Raw genomic sequence first — 21,264 nt, 5'->3', positions numbered from 1 at the left:
ATACAAACTAGTAAGCGACACACCACCCGTTTTACAACTAGCGCTAAGTGGTAGGAATCTAGCACCCATCTTCCCTTAAATGTGTTGATTGGTCGCAGGCAAAGCCCCACCGTGCAGCGGATGTTTTGAATGCACACCAGCCAGCGAATGTGTCATACCTAGCGTCCGAAGGCGCACTAGAATAGGTCTAATACCAACGTACAGAAGGGTCGGAAGACCATTAACATGGCCAAACGGAAGACTCAACACCCGCCACCGCAACTCACCATAAGCCGGCACAACCGCCCACTGGTGAAAATAGCCCCACTTAGGGTCTCAGGGAACTATAGCACCCACAGTCTCCCCATAAGCCTAAAACCCACCTCCCAGTTCAGTAATTAATACCTAACGAGATATGAAGATGAGGAAACCAACCTCTCCAATCTGGCACACAATAAAAGAGCAAGAACAGATTCAGTTAAGACAATTACATTTAGGAAGTTTTACTTTTGCACAATTATCAGCATTCATACAAAGGACCAAAACGGAAAAGGGATGAGAACGCGAATATCATCGTTTAGAGGACAAGCTTACTGACGCTGGTTATAGCTGTAGGAGGCGCCGCTACCACCAATCGGACCTTGTTGCGCTTGCGACCCGCTACCTCCGACAGACGAATTGGCGCCGAAGGGCCAGCTACCACTAGCTGAAGGAGCTCCGCCGTAGTAGCCACCTGAACCGTAACCGTATGAGGACGCCTGCGGCAGCTGTGCCGGGGCAGCGGATGCGTAGCCCTGCGTAGCTGTCCGCGCAGTCTCACCAGAGGACTTTGAGGCCGCATTCAGCGCCGAGGCGTAAAGCGAAGGCGCAGTCGCTGCTACCGCCGCCGCTGCTCCTACTGACACAGGCGTATTTGATGCGGTCGCTGCAGCGTTCCCACCCGAGCTGAAAACGTTACCGTAGCCGTAGGACGCGTAGTTAACACCAGCCGAATACTCGTAGCTCTAGAATAAGAACATGTACCGCTGATTTACTAGGGCAATACGCACACGGGATGTAAACACACGAGTCATGAAAACGATACCAACCCGAGGGTCAGATTTGGAGGAAACAGAGCCCTGTTGACCGTAGCTTCCCGCACCACCGCTACCGCTTTCACTACCGTATCTCTGAAAATGCTTTCAAGAGATAATTTTACACAAAAGGTAGAATAATGCATCAAGTCAGCCATATCATCAACGTACCTGTGATGGTTGCCCGGCTTTTAAATGCCCTCCGGATCGTTGATTGTAACCACCAGAGTCAAAACTCTAAAGGGCAAACAATAATATGTCTTATTGGTGTCTCTACTGGTCAACCATCTAAATTTAAATCACCACATAGAAAGCATCTACAAATCATGGATAGGTAGCAGGCATTCCTCATTAAAAACATAAAAGCGCTGGGTGAAAAACAGACCACCTGTTGGAATGGTTGTCCAGATTTCGTGGGTGTCCCTTGTTGACCGTAGCCAGAATAGCTCTAAATTTAATAACTTAATGCCAGTTTGTAAGATGGGAAGTACCTGCTGACCCTGACTGGATGAGTTGCTGCCTTGTTGGCTATAAACATCACCATAGTCCTGAAACGACAACATTAAACTTTGTTTAATCACAATTAAAATCATATACCACTGTAAAGTATTTCAACCACCTGCTGTTGACCCGGTTTATTCGAACCACTGCCTTGTCCGCCACCAAATCCCTGGTAATATCCCTGTACATAAAAATGAGCGCAGTACACAGTTTAATTCGAACAATGCAATCCACAAAGCCACTTGTTTCTGAGACAAGCAAAAGAAAGTTGAGCTCAGGGTAATTCTACCTTTTGGACAGGCTTATTATTCGAAAAGCAGAACAACTAAATCACTGAAAGCGTTTGGAGGTCTACAAGTCTCTTGTTTATGGTAGCATCGAAAAACCATGAGCAATGACAACACAATGGGCAAAATTTATGACCTTATAGACGTTTTCAATGTGTATTGTCCATTTTAGTTGTCCTAAGGAAGGATCGTGCACATCTCTAGTACTTAAGCAAATAGTGATCCACGCCTCTAAGCTACGTGATATCTTTCCACTTTAATTACAAAATGGTGGAGAACAACTATATTGCCTTCACAGCAATAGATTCCAACAAGGTCTTCTGCAGTTAAATGAGTTACGATGTGACCAAAGATAATTGTATATTTAAACATAAAATTTACATCGTGCAGTTAAATAAGCCTTTGACTGAGAAACTTGGATATTACTTACTCCTTGAGATTCCTGGCTGTGTTTCGATTGTGTTTTTCCACTTTGAAAATCGTTGCCGTAGCCCTACAGTTGGTTTGAACATTATTGATAAACTGCTACGTCGAAAAACAGCAAAATGCAGACAAATCTCATACAAGCTGAAATTTCTGGGCACTGAGGTTTGTTGAATCTCCGACTCTTTGACCGTAGGCATCATTATCATAACCCTAAAATTGGTTCCAGGCAAAGGAGAATCAGTACCATCTACTAAACCAAAAAAATATAATTTGCGATTTCATGTGAATCACCTGCTGCTGGCCTGGCTTGTCGAATCCGCGGCCGGGTTTATCATCATCATAGCCTTTGTAGTACCTCTATTCAAGTAGAAATAAGATTCTACAATCTAACCATGCATGATTGCAACAAGCAAATAAATTCAGCAGATAAAAAGCACAATCATCACCCGGGAATGAGATCTCAAATGACACCAAAATATTGCGATGCCCATCCTGCATCAACCTTCTTGAATATACAAGCAGCAAAAAAACTGGAATAATAACTAAGCATAAAATAAGAATGTAAAAATTGGAATACCTCCGAGGGATCGCCTGTTTGCGGTCGCTGACGTCCGTAGTTACCACTACCGCCGCCATAACCACCGCCGTAGCCTCCCTAAATTAGAAAAAATCCGAAACAATTTCAAATCATCCACTAAATATTATTTGTCTGAATGGTAGAACACTGGTAACAACCAGATTCGTACACTTAGTTCACATAAGGACGGATAAAAATAAACCCTACTTGCTGGGAAGGCTTTTGCTGTTGTCGGTTGGCTCCTTGATTTGTAAAATCACTACCATAACCCTGGAAGGAAGCAAATAACACTTTACAGAATTCTCAAATGGGTAAAGTGCTCCCCGATGACTCCATGAATCGCGATGAAAACATCCTTTTGAAATAACACCGCGCTACATGTTCTCACACAGACTTTTTCATTGAGTTGGAAAATAAACAAAAAACAAAACAAAGCGATCTCCTTCAAACGAATAAAAACTGCTAGAGAACAGTGCAACATCCAGCTGCCTGTAATAGCTGAATAGTAGAAGACGGGAGTTGAGTACTAGCAACACTGGTGATTTCATTCAAAGACTAATTGTCAAGGCAAGCAGTAGATTAAGCGGACAGATACAACCTACCTGCTGTACCTTCTGGGGAGACGACTGCATGCCGCCTGGTTGATGCCGGTTGTAGCCATAACCATAATCCTACAGGGCAGAAGTGCTGAAAATAGCATCTGGTTGCCCCTAGCATTAAACACTTTGTCAATGGGAATGATGAAACCAAATTATATTTAAAGCGGAGAGCTTTAAATCACCTAAAACATGCAGACAAAATTATCTTACTTGAGCAGGTCCTGTGGTCGATGGTGGCTGCCTTCCTCCACTTTGTTGGTTGTAACCACTACCACCACCTCCGTAGGCGCCCTTAAGTATAGAACAAGTAAGCAATCGGGCCAGCAACTCAGACCCCTGCATGATTAAATAATTAAACCAACTTGATCTTGCTGAGCTAGCGAACAGCCCTGGTCATAGCGCGAACGGGATTGCTGGCTGTGGCTATCCTTTCCGCCATCATAACCCTGGGATGCGGCGTAGTTTGACCTATACCTCGAAGCAACAGCTTGAGAGGAAGTAGAATCTCGCTGCGGAATATCATCGGGAGCCGCTGAACTAAATCTGGATGGACGCCCATTCCCACCAAAAGCACTGCTTCCACGCTGTTGAGACTTTTGATACTCGTCTCCGCGACCAAAGCCACTGCCTGGATAATTGCTGGGGGTGCCGGCGTTACCTTTAGGCAGCCCTTGCTGCTGGGGCTGCTGCTGACCGTAAGCGCCATAGTAAGAACCAGAATAGGTTGAAATGGGCTGCCTAGAAGCAGGTCCCTGAGAAACCTGGGGATAGCTGCCACCACGTGGACCACCAAACGAGGTACCTCTGTCACCACCGCCACCGCGACCTCCACGGAACCCACCTCTGTAATTAACACCTGAAAAAGCGTAGGTTTCACATGTTAAAGTTTTCAACATTGTAAATTAACATCGAGAAAAGAGCAAGGACGTAATAATACCCTGATAAAGACCAACATAAATTCATTTACAAGCTACTTACCATCTCCTTGGAAGCCTCCGTGATACTGTCCCTCCCCAATAGCAGCTTGTTTAGCAGGCGGTGGTCCACCAGACGAATCCCCAACTTGTTCGTATCGTCTTCTTTCACCAGTTGCGTAGTAACTGTACCCTGTACCGCCGTAGTTCCCATAGCCACCACCACGACCGCCGCTGTTGCCTCTTTGGTATCCATCGTTACCTCCGTCGTCATTTCCTCCTTCTCCGCGATATCCACCACGATTAAAGTGAGGAGGCCTATCAGAGCCAAAGTGATCATATTGAGACCCTGAGTAAGAAGGTCGATCAAGGGGGAAGGGTGCACCACCAAAACCTCCACCCCTGCCACGAGGACTTCGCTGAAAGGCCCCACCGCCGCCAGCTCCACCGCCATAGGAACCGCGTCCTCTACTACGGTAGTCGCTATCATTATCGAAACGACCGCCACCACCATAGCGACCGCCTTCCCGATTTCCAAATTCACGTCCTTCGTCGCGATAGCGAGGCCCAAACCGACCCCGGTCTCCACCAGTGCCACGATCGGTGCGGTAATCAAATCGACCACTTCCGCTTTAAAATAGAATAAAGCTGTTGGAACTATCAGGAAGTTATACCCAACAATACCGAAAATGGCTAACTGCCTATGGTATTGAACAGTCAAATGATCTAAAGATACTGATGGAGCCCAACCTACCGAGAATCTCGACGATCATAGTCACCACGACCCGAAGACCGGCTGTAGCTATCGAATCGTGAACGGTGATCTCGGTGATGATACTCACGGTGATCACCATGACGGCTACTCGAGTAGTCCCGATGGCTGGATGAATCCGTACGATGCCGTTTTTCAGCCTGGCGACCAGCCTTACCCTCAGCGTTGTACTGTTTCACCAGCTTTTCGGCTTCGTCGCGTTGTAGTTCAGTAAAAATCACTTCGTCGAACACGCTTGAAGAGTCTTCCACAACCGACTTGGGAATTTCAAAGTTTGCTAAAAAGCAAAAAAAGGATATTGTTGCGAGTATTAAGTCCAACAAAATGCAAATAAGCAATTTTATATTTACCAACTGGCAAAGTTATCGAATAGTAGGCAAAGTGACCACGTGGCCGAATACTACTTCGATGCCTTTGCGTGAAAGCATCCAACTCACTCGCACGCTTACCCATTGGCGTAAATAAAACCCAAAATAAGATTAAAAGAGGGAGAGAGAAAGTAAGTATCCACTCAGACTTACCTATAATGCCAGGAGTTATTAGACCGACAATTCCCAAAGGGTGAACAGATACGATAGAGAGGCACAGAGAGAAATACACATCGAGTCAAATTCAAAAACTACCTTTCATTTCCAGCACAGCTTTCTCTGGGACTTCTTTTCCCTCCTCCTTTGCACGCTGATCAATCCTGCGCTTGAATTCTTCATCCGTGGGTACGATAACAATGGCCCTGCGTTGAAAACCCTCGAAAGGGCGCATTTTACGCCGCTGAGCAGAGGGATATACATTTGTCTGTTGACCCGAACAGCAGCCACGTGAATCGGCGCAACCGAAGTGAATGGGGAAAAAACATTCGATTTGGTTGGCAAGTGATCAAAGTTTCAGACGAACCTCCAGCAATTCAACCCTTCGATAAAATCATAGGTGTTTCCACCATCCAATAGTGACTTTTCTGTTTGTTGCTGCTTTATTGCGTCTACAAACGCATACTCAGGAAAAATTAGCGAAACAGCCCAAACATCCCTTTTTCGGAGTTATCGACTAACGATAAGCGGACATTAATTTGGTGTGGGCTTCAAAAAATTGCCTTCTACTAATGAAAAGAAGGCATTGCACGGTCATATGCGTCCGAACAAAAAGGATCACAGTATCACTACGTATTAACTTTCAATCGTGACCGATTCCAAGTAACCTAGCGGTTGCAAAAGAATGAGGGAAGCCAAGGAAAAATGATCGAGTTCTGGAAACAAGGAAGCAATCAGCGTATTGAAGACGATCGGGGATCGCAAGTCAGCAGGAACGAAGTCTGTTTACAAAGAGAAGTGTATGCAACGTTACCTGCATTAATAGCTCAATACAGACAAAATATCTTTTAGACACTAACTGTAAAGAAAATAAGGCTCACACCAGTGGGGATGAGCTTGGACCCGTTAACTACAATTTCTTTCTTCCAGTGCTTGAAGCAGCTTCCTACCCGAAACGAAAACAACCCCAAAAAATAATCAAGCATTTTCGATCCCCGAAACAATGGGATATGGCACGGTTATGGTGTCTCAAACGAAGTTTATCCCTGTTACGGTACCGACAGAAGTGATTGGAAAATAGTATTCCAGCACCACGAATTGTCAAATCCATCACGCTGTTTAGGTTCAAATAGACGAAAAATACGTCTAGATGTTGCATCGGATAGCATTTGACACCGAATAAATCAGCATTTATAACGATTATGTGCTAAAAGAAATGCGTGTAGCGATTAATGTTTACAAACGTTGGTCAGCCGTCAGTCAATATGGTTAATAGGTCTCGCGAGTGTTTTTGATCAATGACGCCGAGTTAAGCGGCAGTTTAAATGGAGACCACACTGATTCAGGAAGAAATCGTCGCGTTCGGTAATGAATGCAAAGGAGCTACAGAATATCGAAACGCATTTTTGTCCATGAAAACTACTGAGAAGGTACATCTTTGAAAGACGTCAAAACGAACCTGGTCGAGTATGTAATTCCGTCTACGTTTGCAAGCGATTGATATAAGTTTATTAAGACACTGGTTCGCCTTATCAATAAGAACGTCCCATCGGCCGTGGTAGTTTCGCTTCCTTGTCAGTCCTGTAACCTACAGCGATAATGCCCGTAGTTAATACCCATAAAGTATCCGTCAAATTTAAGATGAGCATTCATTTACCTTCATTTTATCAAGTATTAGGTTTGTTCCAAGAATATTGTATTGCTTTTCAGGTTTCAATTTGCATAAGCTGTTGGCATAGACGGTCTTCCCTGCGCCGGGTAATCCAACCATCATAATTGCTTCGCACTCAGCTCTCGACGGTGGTGGCAGTCCGGCGCGAACACGACCTTCTAAAGGAACCTGGTTTACCAATTTCCAGGAATCGGGATCTACAAAAATAGATTAAGGGACATCCTCATACCGTCCGATGGAGGAAACCAAGCATCCTGATTTTCTTGACCAAAATTGACCATAAAATCAACATTTTTGACATAAACGTGAGGAAATAGGGCGAAATCACCACCCAAAGACGATTTTAGAACTCGATAACATTCCCCTTGATTCGCACCATTGACACTGAAACTCATGACTGCTTCAGAATCAGTTATCTCGAGAAATGCACCAACAACATCTCCTTCTCTGAACTCGCAACCGTATTCTTCAAACTTGCCACCGGTAGATTTCTTGGCCATTCCACCATATCCATAGGTGTTTACCTCCTCCCCGAGGGCAAGCCCTGACTTATCTGTTGACCAGCCAACACGGAGCACGTGTGTGGCACCACCAACTAGTGACTCCGCACTGTCGACAGATAGTTCCTTGCCAACCTTCACTTCAAAAAAACACTTCCCATCTTTTACGCCATAATTAGTTCGCGCTCCAGCCCACATGAGAGAAAAACCCTCTTCCGTTAGGGGCTTTGCAGAAAATCCATCTCGAGCAATAATCAAGCTGATGTCAGAATTGTACATGTCCAGAAGTACATCTTCTTTCTTCTCCCAATCATTGACTTCATCTTCTACTTCGATGCTCGGTTCACATACCCGACGAGGAGGTGTCCTGCGCCTATCCCGATCCAGGGAATGATCATAGCCCCTCGATCGATCTCGTTCACGGGAATGATTGCGCTCCCGAGATCTGTGCCTACTTCTGTCTTTCGAAAAATCCCGTTCTCTGGATGGATCTCGATCCGAGGAGTGATCCCTTTCGCTAGAACAGTCCCGCAACTCAGAAGAATCTCGGCCCTCCAAAAGTCCCCCCTCACACAAAGAATCTTGTTCTTTTACATCCTGTTGGCTCCCCGAAATGGCCTTTTCTTCGGGAGGATGTTGGTCATCTGAGGTACCCTGCTCTCCAGCATGTGGTATAGGAGATTCGCTAGATGATTCTAATTGCTTAAGAGGACTTCCCTCAGGCTGACAATCTTCCTCTTTTGACGCAGGATGTTGTGGGGTGGGACTTTGAGACTTGGATATTTCATTGACATTCACGGATGAATCACCAGTGGCACCAGCCTATGACAAAAATATTTGAATAAAAGGACATACAACAAAATTCCCCTCGGGGGTTGCGACACTATCGGCCTCAACTGCTTTAACCGATTCCTGAATGGGTTTACTGCCTAACAACAGATAACAGCTTATGAAATACCATACCTTCAACAAGTGATTTTGCGAAGTCCTGGAGTGTTTTTCCTTCATCAGCCAGCACCTTAGAAAGACGCTGCAAAAGCACAGCTTTCGTTCCTATGGGATTAATTCTGCGTCTCTTTAGTTCATCACGCAAATCATTAACTTTCAATGTCGTTGGATCAAACGGCTGGTCCATTTTGTAGCTGCAATGGGAGACAATCACTGATTGAAACAAAAGTTGACAAAAAAATAGGAATTTTAGAGCCTGTGATATACTTTTTCTAATGACTTATTGTTATATGTTGCAACGTTAGTTTTGCTAGTATTGGTTTATGCTTATAACTTCATCACATTAATTACACCCATGGTAAAATAGCCAAAGAGAATTTTACTAATTCACACCAAACGCAAGCTTTAAAATTTTGTCTTTATAAATACTAAAAATGTGTTTAAATATAGCCAAATTTGCTTAGAATTATGAGACGTAGGCATGTGCACATTAAGTATGTTTCTTTTAAGACCTTTATGCTTATCCTTATCCGAAAAAATAGTTTTAGCAGTTTTTGCTTTAGTATGCAGCTCTGACATCTTAATATTTGTGACGGATTACTAAAAGGTCTTGGTTATTTACGGAATGAGGAGTCCTAATTTTAATTTTAATGTAATTAGGTAAAAAGTGATTTTTGAATTTGTAAGCGTGCCCACAATAATTTGTTGACTTTGCCTAGCTGCTTTAAGTAATTCGTAGATTTTTACTGGAATGGTGGTTTTTTTCCTAATACGCAATTTTAGGTCAAATGTTTAAGCGCCATACATAATCAGGTTCGGCAAATTAACGCTGCCCCCGCTGCGATTGTTCGAGTCCAGCACGCCTTCTCGACCATAGTTTTAAATCTAGTTAACGAGACCACTCTATTAAGTCGAGCAATGTTAAGACCTAATTTTACTTTGAATTGTTGCAAAATATTGGATTTCTACGGTAGCGTACATGCTGAAGAAGAATCAGATAGAATTGACAAACGCATCAGAAAAAGGAACAAAAAAGTTTTGAAGCCTTTAGTGCAAAAGATTCTTCTTCTCGGTACCGGTGAAAGTGGAAAAAGCACTTTCCTTAAGCAGATGCGTATTATCACTGGGAAGTCCTTTACAAATTTTGAATTGGAAACATTCAAGTCGGTTATCTATGACAATATCTACAAAGGTGTATTGTACCTACTTCAAGTAAGCCATGTTTTGCGAAGTTTTAGAATCACTTTGATGGTTTTTTATAGTTTGTTTTTAGAAAATGCGTATTTTGCGTGAATCTAAATAATTTTGGGTGTATTTATTTTATAAGGTATCATATCTTGTAATAATACAGAGTGAATGTGCTTGAGTTCTTAGTTAGTGCTTAGTTATCAGCAGAGCGAAATCTTGAAAATTACTTTGCACTTTGATGTCTTTTCTAGATTTATGGAATGTTGAATGTTGAGTTGAAATTTTTTATGCTCTTTCACACGATGCAGCGTTCGCCGTCAACAACCCATTAATAGTATGGCTGCAAGATCTCACCTAAAATCAGATTACTATCTGGTCAATTTTTGTTGCACTTGATATCTATCTTAAGCTGAATTTCTTTTTTTCTGACAGTATTGTGGTACTTAATTTTTGTTATATTTCCAAGATTCCGTAATAAAAATTGGTAACTTTGTATAGCAGTAAAGGCATAACCATAAACTTTATTCATGTTTTAGAGTTTCTAGGTTGTTTTATTCGGTATTTTTTAAACGGGGTATTCACTTCTTTCAAATAAGCTGTTATGAATAAACAGATTGGGTTTTGAAGGAATAATTACGGTGTCACAAGTACACCTAGCTTTCATAGTATCTTCTGAAAACATATTTAGCAGTGTTTATTGCATTATTTTTTCCTTAATCATACGAAATTAAAATAATTTAAGTAACCTTTACATGATTATAGCCAAGATCAGAGAAACTCTTTTTTCGTAATTGGTGAAATGTTGGCACCTTAAATGTACTACTTGTCTTTTTTCAAAGTGTTAAATGATATTTTCGTTACCTCCAGTGATTACTGTTGTAGTACCATCCTACCAGTAAAACCGTTTTCTGAGTATCTGCGACGTTTGCGGCATTTAAATAACAACTAACATATGACCTTGATAAGACTGGCAGTAACTGACACGGATATTAGCATATCCATGTTACAACGTGTTCATCACATCTTGACAATAGTTCCATTTATGATTTACCTACTTCCCCTTCTTTGATAGCTTAAGGAACAATTCAAACTAATAGACTTTTTTTTCAATTTAGCCGAATGCAGTACTTCATTAACAAAAACAAAAAAAAGTAATTATATGCTATCGGTCCTTGTATCTAAGGTGTACATGAATCCTTCGGAGCTATTTGCGACTAAACTGCTGCTTCCACCAACGAATCAGTTTACCAGTAAAGATGACATCCTTCCTCTTTCGAATATTTCAAGCCTTGGCAAAGGAGATGAAATTTATTTTCCGTCCTCACTTTCTTCAGCACCGTAGTTGGAACAGTCGGTTGTTTAAAAAGATATTAACATCTGATTAGTCAAATTGGTTCCACTAGTTCCTGACATGTAAACAACGAGCATCATTTGCATGACGCTGTCGCATTTTTACGAGAATAAATTTGTATTTTTATCCTTCTACTTTGAGATTGCAGTGTTTTACGTTAGACTGAAACTTATTAATGTTTCTTCAGCACACTCCTGTGGCTTCATTAGCATGCAATGCCTCAGACTCTCATGAAAAAAAATTAAAATTATTGCAATTGTGTAAAATTAACACCTCATTCAACAACAATTTTAACTGTATGTAACTTAATTCAAAGATGCATTTGATCCAAGGATCAGCGGCTGAGGAGGTACTCCGCCTCTAGCTCAACCTCAGATGCTAGATTCCTCTCATGATTAGCGGTATGATGTGTGTTTATCGTAATTTCCAAACGCTTTCCACAAAGGCACGTAGCACCCTTGGCATCGCTTGGGCAGCAAGTGGAGGCGAGCCTGCCGTGGCAGCGGAGCGACTGGAGGAGCACTTTCGTCGGACTCGAGCGCTGCATCGCGAGCGCACACTCCACTGTAGTGGAGTGCCCGCCTGGTCAGAGGAGGAGTTTCTCGAGCTGGCTCCGCTCTTTTACGCCATCTGGGCTGACTCCAGCATCCGCGCAACCTTTGATCAACGAAACCGTTTCATCACTGAAGGATTTGTAAGTGTAGCCCTAGGCAGTACACAGCGTGCCCATGGCACCCCGAGGACGTAAGCGTGAAATGTTAATTCATAAATTTTAAATGTTGGTAGTCCAGGCCTGGCTACTCGAAACACGGGCACTTTTGTGTGATAGACTACATTTAGTTTATAATGCTATTTCCTATTTGGCTAGCAGTTAACATGGTGCGAGTGCTTAGACCTTTGCGGTTGATTTTTGTTCTATCAGATTCCGCATTGCTTAAATTGGGTTTCTCCTGCGTTTTATGGCATATCAGTCACTTTTCCATTGATAAATGGCGTGCACTTTTCTCTGCAATACCCTTTGCCGAGACCGAGCAAGGCTGTTTCAAGCAGGAGGGTAAAATCTTGCACGCTGGATACTTTAATTTGCATTTGTGCAACAGTGCCACTGTGCGTACCATTCGGTTAAAATGCCGTAGAATGCTTCGATGGGTGTTCAGTCGTCAGTTTATTTCCTAGTAGAATATTACTGTGTTATATTTTTTGAGCCATCTAGTACGTAAAAGTGTTTCCGCTTTTCATTTCGCTTCCAGAGGTATAACTGCCAGTATAAAATACGTGAAGAGTATTTAGAACCTTTCTGGCTAGAGTTCACGTGAATAACATGGCAAATCTGTGGTCTAAGATCACTGGCCCTGATCATCTTAAACATAGGAATAATAAATAATACAAATTGTTCGCTTTTGTTGAACTGCTTTTCAATCTTCAAAGCATTCGCAAACGAAAAATCGTTTTTTTGGTTGAACTCAACTTTTTAAGTACGTCGATTTCAGTCGTATCAACAGTGATCCGCCAAACTTTACACGCTCTGGCTTATTCGATATTTGCGATGAATGACTTCTTACTCACAGTGGCTATAAATATTAAGCTATAGCCCAACTGCTAGGCATACCATGATTTTTCATTTATGTTGGGTGAATTTGGGAAAATATTACTGCCTCCTTTCATTAATTCAGCAAAATTTTACTCACCATGTGCTCTGGACTTGTTTGAACGATTCTATGTGGACTAATTTTATAAATGTCACGAACTTACCAGTAATGCGAACCAACCTGGCATTCTCAAAGTAGTGGGCAATGCTCTTAGAGAGACCCATAATTTAAAAATTGAGGTAAAAACCGGAAATAAAGTATTTCGCTCCAAATTTGTGTTCTCAATTCTGTTCTATCATAAGCCAGGGATGGGATCCTATGCAGATGTAGTCGCTGCAATGGTGATTGTGGTTTACGACTCTTATTAGCATTTTTAGTATATTTTAGGAAGTCATGGCTACTCTGATGCTAATTACTATTGGAAGTAGATGAATGCGGTCCTAGGTGTAGGAGGCTTAAAGGATATCGATGGGATTGCATTATTAGGGATGTATAAATGCAAGAACAACAAGTTCCTTCCCCCGCTCTCAGATCAACAAATCTCAAATCAACACTGATCTCTACCTTTCGCGAATACCTCACATATTTTTGATAACTCATTTTTAATGGTGCGGCGAAAAGAAATGAATATTCAAATCCTCAGTTCCATCAAATGACCTCGATACGACTAACGAGATATATGACATTTGAAAAGCTGAAGCTACTAAGAAACTAGTACCTCCACTTTCTACACACAGAGAGCCGCGTAGTGCCATCTCTCTCGAAAGTGAATTAGCATTGAAGTGGCACCATTTCAACCCCACTGTCCACAAATCAGCACCCCTTAGTCGGACACTTGGTTGGCGGTCAATTCCCACGCTACGTGGTGCATAACAGCTTTGCCCCCCCACTCACTGCCTTCTACCTGTTGACACATGCATCCAGATCTGATTCATTTATATGTTCATTGTGATCTTGGTAACAGTGCTGTGGTCGAGAGCGAACTCACAGACGTGTAGACATTGGTATCTCCCTGAAAGGAAATTTGGACAACATGGAATATTTTGTATTTTACGGTCACTCGGTTTCTTGTTAAAAATGGTCCAATTCCTTTCATTTATTTAAGCTAGATGAGAAATGTAAATTTGCAAGTCTTTATCATTTTTGAGGAGCCCACTTGTCCTTAAAATCTGAGGTACATTTGCAATCTGGAACGATTTGGCTGTTCTCCCCTCTCACTCGCCTTTAAAACCCTGTTGATGCGAATTGCCTCAAATGCAACGGACGACGCTTTGGCTTAAATTCGTAAAACTAGACCAAATTTATATAGCATGCTTCGTCGACAACAAATATCTAAAAAGGTAGGCTCCTGTTCACAATACTTTTCTATTTTTATGTACTTTGTGCTTGATTTGATTTAAGTATCTTTACTGGATTTAAAAGGAAGTACTCATCAAAGGTAATTGTCGAATAGATTTTTTTGAGAACGTGCACATGTAAGGCAGCACTTTCTCGCAAAAATTTACTGACGTTTGTGATAAAAATACAATTTGAGACCCAGGAATGAATTGACCTCAAAATACCACAAATTAAATCGCCATCTTCTCTGCCTAACTTGTTCATGCCCACGGTATCCCTCAATCCCAAAACCTAGTTGCTTGTTCCACCGAGAGCCGAGGGACACATGAGTGGCATGTATCGTTGGGCGGCTCTCTGGTCAATCATCCGCACCTTCATTGCATCATGCTTACAGTATGATTGCAATGCGATTTGGCAAAAATTTGCACTTCTTTTATTTTTCCCTGTAAGTGGGCTCCCAAAACCACACAGGTTTAAGCACCTTCTGTGGCACGATTACAAAAACACTTCTTATCCACTCAACGTGAACCTTCTTATCACATTTCCTGCTTACCAGCTTTAAAATATCCCCTTTTAAATACACTTTCCTGTTTATTTTGCATTCAAGAGGGGCAAACTCTTCTGAAGTATAAACATAAGCCTTTTTGAATGTCAATGAATACAGGTTTTCTGCTTACATGCAAATTCTTACAAGAAATTTCGCTAAAATTGCAGAAGATTATCTTATAAGCAATCATAGTTTCGAATAAACAGCGGTGTCCAATGGTGTCTGAATGATTAGTTTCCATTCAGTACACCTACACCGTAAATTATCTTCCCGTAGAAATACTCCATCTTAAAAGCAAATGGGTTAGTATAAAAGTGCGATGGGAAAATCTCATCAATAACGTCGTAGAGATTTCATTAATTTGGATCTCAAAAGGAGCACATTCTCTCCACGTTGCCAAGATTGACGTGTTGTTGACTTAACACTGGAACACTGACAATGGTGAACCGCTGCCTTCAGTAACATAAAAAAACCGCTAATTAATTGAAATAAACTTAATTATTCACACGCTGACGTTCCTTTTTGAACTGATTCCCTTATAGTCAGGCCACATTTGATGGTGAACCACATGCAAAGTTTGGATAAACAGCTGTATAAATTTGTCTAATCTGAATGCAAAAAAGTTAAAACCACAATAGTTAAAGTACTTGCTTTCTATAAAAAGTGTTTTGAAAGGAATATTAGGGAAATATTTATGGTAATTCTCTTGTGAGGCATGCTGCATCGATGAAATGTGTGTTCCGTTATGAATATCACAATGATGAAGTGATAAGGAGTATCCTTTGACTATCTGTCACCGGAAATGTTTCTCTTCTAAGTATCCAACTACCAACTTGGAGTCATTAATGCAATTCGCAACTCAAATTCTCAGTTGCAAGTGTCCGTGTCACATTTTAGAGGTTAACCTTTTCTCTACAACACATTTAATGAAGTACTAAATGTCAAATTTCACCTAAAACTTGCATTTGGCTGATTCTGGAAATTCTTGGACGTTTGTTAAATACGACATAAGAAACCTAATGTGCTTCAGGAACCATTTATTTTGGAAAAATCATATCCTTCCTGTTTTAGAGCGAAAATACGCGCTACTATCTCAACCGTCTCCATCAGATTGCCATTCCTGTGAGTTTATGTTAGCAAATAGCATGTAGGAATATGTATATTAAGTGCAGTCGTTCGCTTTACCAAAGGCTTCTCAGGGTACAAAGACACTTCTTTTAAATACAATGTGCAAGGCTTAGGTTTATGAGGATTTTAAGTGTTTTTGTGTTTTCGTAATAACCTCCTAAACTCTAATTTGTCAATTTATGTACCTAAAAATAGAATTATATCCCTACAAAGGAGGATATAGTTTGGTCACGCCGTCCTACAGATTCCATTATTGAAGAAGAAATCATGGTCCATGGAACCCCATTAATCTTTGTCGATGTTGGTGGGCAGACAAAGGAACGTCGAAAGTGGTGCCAGACCTTTACTGATATGATATCCATCCTCTTTCTCGTGGGCTCCTCCCACTATGACGAGCTCTATCTCGATCGAGTGACGGGAGAGTGCCGAAACAAACTGCGCGAGGCAATGACTGTCTTCGAGGGTCTCATCAACCTTGACACCTTTCGTCGGGTCTCCATAATCATCTTCTTCAACAAGACTGATTTACTCAAAGAGAAGATCGAAGCACATGTTTCTGGGATTCGTGCGCATTTCCAAGAGTTTCCCGATGATGCGGATGAGTTTAATCTCGTCTCAGTACAAAATTTCCTGGTGGAATCCTTTGCTTCTTTAGTGGATCCTGTTGTATATCCTTCCGGAGCGGAATTACCCCCTACTTCTGAAATGCGACATAATCGATTATGCTGGTTTCAAAGAATGGGTTCTAAACCGCAAACGGAAGCGAGTGGCAGTAATTCTTCTAATGCTATTCCTTCGCGAGGAAGTGATTTTTCTAATAGGGTGCCCCGAAAGAGGACTATTTACAGGCACTTCACGACAGCTGTGGACACGAAGAACATTCAAATGGTTTTTAACGCGATGCAGGATACCATTCTCCAGAATAACTTGCGACGGCTAATGCTGAGCTGACCGATTTTATAACAGTAGGGGTATTTCCTGCGATTTGCCTCATACAATTTACTGTATAGTATCATTGTTATGCACATAACCCCATTTTTACTCTCTTACCATTTAACATTCAAGGCAAGCTCCATTTGATCCGAAGTATTTCGCTTAGTAATGGGTTTTTTTAATAACTTGATGCTTGCTCAAATATCTTCTTTTTATTACAGGAGTTTCGAAAATGTAGTCACTATTCCCTTAACAACAAGTCTTATTCAGAAATCTAGACCATTCTTTTGCGTTCATTTTAAATAGACATTTGTAGCTTTACAGGTATGAAAAGAGCACGTTAATACGCACGTCCGTAAGTGGCAAGTTTGTCCTACAACCATCAACCAACGCAAATACGGGCCAAGATGGTAGCCGACAGTTGTAGCGTGTGCATGGAAAAGAGCGATGTGGTAAAAGACCTTGTAAACCATCTCATAGAACTCGCAGATATTTGCGAAAATCCTTCAAACAAAGATGTGTAGTGGGAGCTTAGCAGCGGCAAGACACTTGGATTGTGAAGGCGTTTTAGAGACGGACGTACCTCTTTCAGTAACCACCCTATCATAGCCATTCTCACTCCACCATCCAAACAATAAATGCTGTGTGTTGACCGTGCAATACTAACCCACCTTGAGATTGTACAAGTGGTTAATTTCCTTTGTGCAACAGTGAACTCAACATAATCGTTCAGAAATGTTGAGTGCTCATACAGCTTTCTACTCTTGACCGGCAAAAATGCACCAAACAAAAGGAGCATTTGGGTAGGAAAGGCCATGTTGCTAGAATCGTATTATTGTGTGACGAAACCTGTACACATAATCAAAACGACAGAGTAATAAAGTCATGGGGTTTTACTCCTTTAAACAACCCAGAGCAGTGGCATCTTCAGACAAGGTGATGGTGTGTTTCCTGGGACAAATCAGGTGTTGTCCGCTTTCATTTTTACTCCACAGTACTACTTTTAGCAGTAACTATTACTCTGATGTTCTTCGTGATGCGCAAATGCAATTGTGAAAGAATCGGTCAAGTGTAATTAGTAAGAACACCCTCTTTCTTCAAAACACTGCAGCAACTTATGCTTCACACCACACTGCATGCAATTCGGCCGAATGGTATTGCCACATCCTCCACTGTAGTTCAGGCAAGCCTTTCCAAGAATCTCTCCATGCCGAAACTTCTCAAGTACCGCGTTTACGTTGAGATATGTATATTGATGTGGCGGGTGACTATTTCAAAAGGTGATACAATTTGCAATCCTTGGAACTTATTCCTTTTTTACTGCGCTCCCTGTAGGCCTCGTTTGACTTAAACAGCTCCTATGTAAAGATCACTCGAAATGATAAGTTGCAGACAGTAGAGGAATATTGTTCGGGTTTTAATTCGTCAGCTTCTTTTAAAAAGGTAAGATTGTCGAAGACCCAATCTAGATATTACTTCGATAAATACACGGAGAGGTCAGGTCTGCGCTTTGGTGATAGTATCGCTTGCCCTGACCTCAACTCTTCTGACAGCCATGGGAAACAGAGGGTCGCATTTTACTAATATCCAAATTTCCGACAGAATTAGTGTCGAAGGTAAAGATAAAATTGTTGGTCTACCTATTTAAGCGGCGCTTTTGTATCCACTGTCATTACTAAGACATACCGAATGTTTTTGTGCATACCTCCTGCCTAGTTTTTCATTTCAAGCAACTTTTGAATGCTTTTTGTGATTTAAAATTCATGCCATCGATGGGTCTCAGATTGGTGTAAGTGGAATATTTGCATACAAGTATCTCACATCTTTTATTGCGTCCGTTGGGCGTGTAGGTCTCGGTTGCTTACAGTGGAATTTTAACGCGTTGCTAGCTTTGCTGCATTTATGCGCTTCAATTTTCATGTTTTGACCGCTTTCCCTGTGATGAGGGTGCGGAACTAGGGGACGAAGTGTTCCGATTACAAAGAAGTCCTATTGATGTAAAACCGCTAGAAGAGCTCTGTGGTGCTATTTCTGAAGGTCCCACTTACAAAGCAAAATGCTAGAACTGTAATTGTACCCAAGTTTGAGTAATAAAATTATATAAGTACACTGTAAGAAGCACTATCACTGACTGAATTGATTTTCCCAAAATCTTACTTCCTAAAATGGAAAATACTTTGGAAAAAGTTTTTAAACTTGACACCCATAAAGCATTCAGCTACTACGAACTTTTACTTCAAGTATTTTGACAGCTTAGACTGAATTTGGTCTTTAGAAGAAGTAGTGAAAAGTCATGTTCAACTGATTAAAATTGAAAGGAAGTAATTTCACCGATTCACTTAAAACATTCTTTAAACAACGCCCTGGGATTTCGTAAAACGAGTCTATATTTGCAGATTCATGCCTGCTTTAGCTTAATTAATGGTAAAATTCATTCGCAGAGTATTCTGTACACAACTCCTGTCAGTTGCCGTCCATAAGTCGGAGTTGATAAGATCTGAAATGAAGAAGGTGTAGCCTTTGTATGAGTCACGCCGATATGCTACTTTTGTTGGCTGTCTCATTAACCAACCTACTTTTTCTGGTTTGCCTTATCGTCCACAGGATGCATTTTGTTGTAGCAGATAGCAACCAAATCATTTAAAAACCGGATATTTCAGTCACCAAAGTAATAGCCAAGCGCCAGCATTCGGGTCCACTTCTAATTACTCTACCGTTTCTGGTGCATGGAACGACAAAAAGGGGGTAATAAGTTTTTGACAGACTCAACAATGAAACCAAATACAATCACGAGAGAATTGAGAGGGTTACTAACTTTTCACCGCTATAACTAGAGTCAAAATGTTCCCGACTTCTGAATGTTCCCCCTTTTTCCTCGAATTTAAAATTCATCCACTCCGGAATTTTAGTATTAAAAACATTGTGCATTTGACTGAACGCTAGCCATTTGCAAATATCACTTTGGCATCGTTTGAGACTTCCATTCAGCCATCTCCAAAGTCTAGCATCATTCAACTACGAATGCCAAAGTGGACTCTATTCACTTTACTCAAAAGTGGACAGCTAAACGGCTAATACATTATCACTTGCATCACCCAAAGAGCAGTTGCAACCGACAATAAAGAAATATTTCTTATCAAAAACATGCATAAGTCAACATCTCACCTGATTTAAGACCGCTATTTAGAAGTGCATGTTAAAGTAGCACACGCGGCTAGAGAAATGAAGCGCTTTAAAGTCGTACTCTTAGCCATTTTGCAAAATCAAGGGCAAAACTTTGGCCACTTGGGTTGCTTATTTTAGACTTTAATAACGAAACTTACTGTCTTGTTTAAGGACTGGATGCAATCATATCAAGCGAATGCATCGAAGCCCACGCCAAATACTTACTTGTTGAAGCAGCAAATTTTCAAATGCTCGGCGCCTCTCCCTTTCCGAACGCGTGGTGTTAACACGCAACAGGAGTTTGGCCAAAAACCGACTGACTTGCACATTTTCGAATTCAACTGACATTCCGTTTATGTTCGAATAGGCAGTTTCAGACTGTAAACGTAAGTAAAAATAAATATAAACAGGCAAAGAGGAAGTGCAGATTTACCTAAATTTTCTACCAAAATAAGCAACTGTAGCTGTAAATTTGTTCTTAAAGAAGCGTGAACTTTTGCATGTCAACTGCTATTTGCACGCATTATTTGTCAAATTTTCATGCTGGTCTAAATAGGTCACTACCTGTTCCTGTTTTGTGAGGCAGAATTCTGGGTCATAAGTGATGTTAGTAGAAATAATCTAAAATCAGCATCAGTGTGGGACAAGCAAGTAATAAAACCTCGCTTTGACTGTATGAAAAAGGGAGTTGTTGAAGTCAGAGATTTTCATATTTTAATGCTGTTTCAAACGAATCGTTGTGTTTAATTAGCCAGTCATTGGCTATGCTAAGTAAATTATTAATCAACTTTTCGCCTTTCGTGGGTTCATGGGACTCTCGACTTCCATCAGCGTCGAAAAGGGCAAAAAAAGGAGAAAGAAACGATAGTAATTTTTGTTTAGCCATTTTTATATACTGTTTACCGTTAGAGTCGTTGGCAGCTTTTCCCCATACGCGTATATTTGTGTTGATAGCTGAAATTCAACATGACTGCCACAGGGAAACACCTCAAATCTTCAGTTGCGCAAAAAAAAGAAAAACAGTTTAAAAATATTTGATTTATTGCATAAGAACATTGTATAAATATGCACTTACTTTGTATGACCAAGAAAGAGACCATCTTGGTTGAAAAAGTGATTGAACTAAAGGGAAACCCATTCCATTATAATGCAAGATTTTTAATACGAGTAAACTTTTAAGCTTTCGAGCTGATAAAACATTTGTCTGTCTGCTAAATTGTTCAACAGTCAACACTTTTGTGAAGTTGCAAATC

General features: G+C 41.1%; 3 protein-coding genes across 3 annotated transcripts; 2 read left to right on the top strand and 1 right to left on the bottom strand. All coding sequences in view use genetic code 11, as the record gives it.

Annotated features, from left to right (window-relative positions):
- Nucleotides 1-58: 58 nt before the first annotated feature.
- Nucleotides 59-8,959, bottom strand: EGR_04776 (Heterogeneous nuclear ribonucleoprotein U-like protein; the record flags this gene model as incomplete). The annotated part of the gene is made up of 22 exons (XM_024494025.1): nt 59-158; nt 574-983; nt 1,068-1,148; nt 1,224-1,289; nt 1,544-1,600; nt 1,672-1,734; nt 2,271-2,333; nt 2,405-2,476; nt 2,558-2,623; nt 2,844-2,921; nt 3,051-3,113; nt 3,446-3,514; nt 3,653-3,733; nt 3,805-4,298; nt 4,421-4,986; nt 5,111-5,405; nt 5,752-5,896; nt 7,112-7,240; nt 7,310-7,521; nt 7,554-8,646; nt 8,680-8,753; nt 8,788-8,959. The coding sequence occupies 22 exons, from the start codon at nt 8,957-8,959 to the stop codon at nt 59-61; spliced, it is 4,449 nt and encodes a 1,482-aa protein (XP_024351590.1).
- Nucleotides 8,960-9,690: 731 nt separating this feature from the next.
- Nucleotides 9,691-11,302, top strand: EGR_04775 (Guanine nucleotide-binding protein subunit alpha-13; the record flags this gene model as incomplete). The annotated part of the gene is made up of 2 exons (XM_024494024.1): nt 9,691-9,984; nt 11,033-11,302. The coding sequence occupies 2 exons, from the start codon at nt 9,691-9,693 to the stop codon at nt 11,300-11,302; spliced, it is 564 nt and encodes a 187-aa protein (XP_024351589.1).
- A 415-nt stretch (nt 11,303-11,717) lies between these two features.
- EGR_04774 (Guanine nucleotide-binding protein subunit alpha-13) lies at nt 11,718-16,864 on the top strand (the record flags this gene model as incomplete). Its single annotated transcript, XM_024494023.1, has 3 exons — nt 11,718-12,005; nt 15,857-15,907; nt 16,109-16,864. 3 exons carry the CDS (start codon nt 11,718-11,720, stop codon nt 16,862-16,864), a joined length of 1,095 nt encoding a protein of 364 aa, XP_024351588.1.
- Between the last annotated feature and the right edge of the window lie 4,400 nt (nt 16,865-21,264).

This window comes from Echinococcus granulosus (genome assembly GCF_000524195.1).
Source record: "Echinococcus granulosus chromosome Unknown EG_S00031, whole genome shotgun sequence".
Taxonomy (NCBI): Eukaryota; Metazoa; Platyhelminthes; class Cestoda; order Cyclophyllidea; family Taeniidae; genus Echinococcus; species Echinococcus granulosus.
The sequence above is the reverse complement of the archived record's forward strand: the minus strand, read 5'-3'. Positions and strand labels throughout refer to the sequence as shown.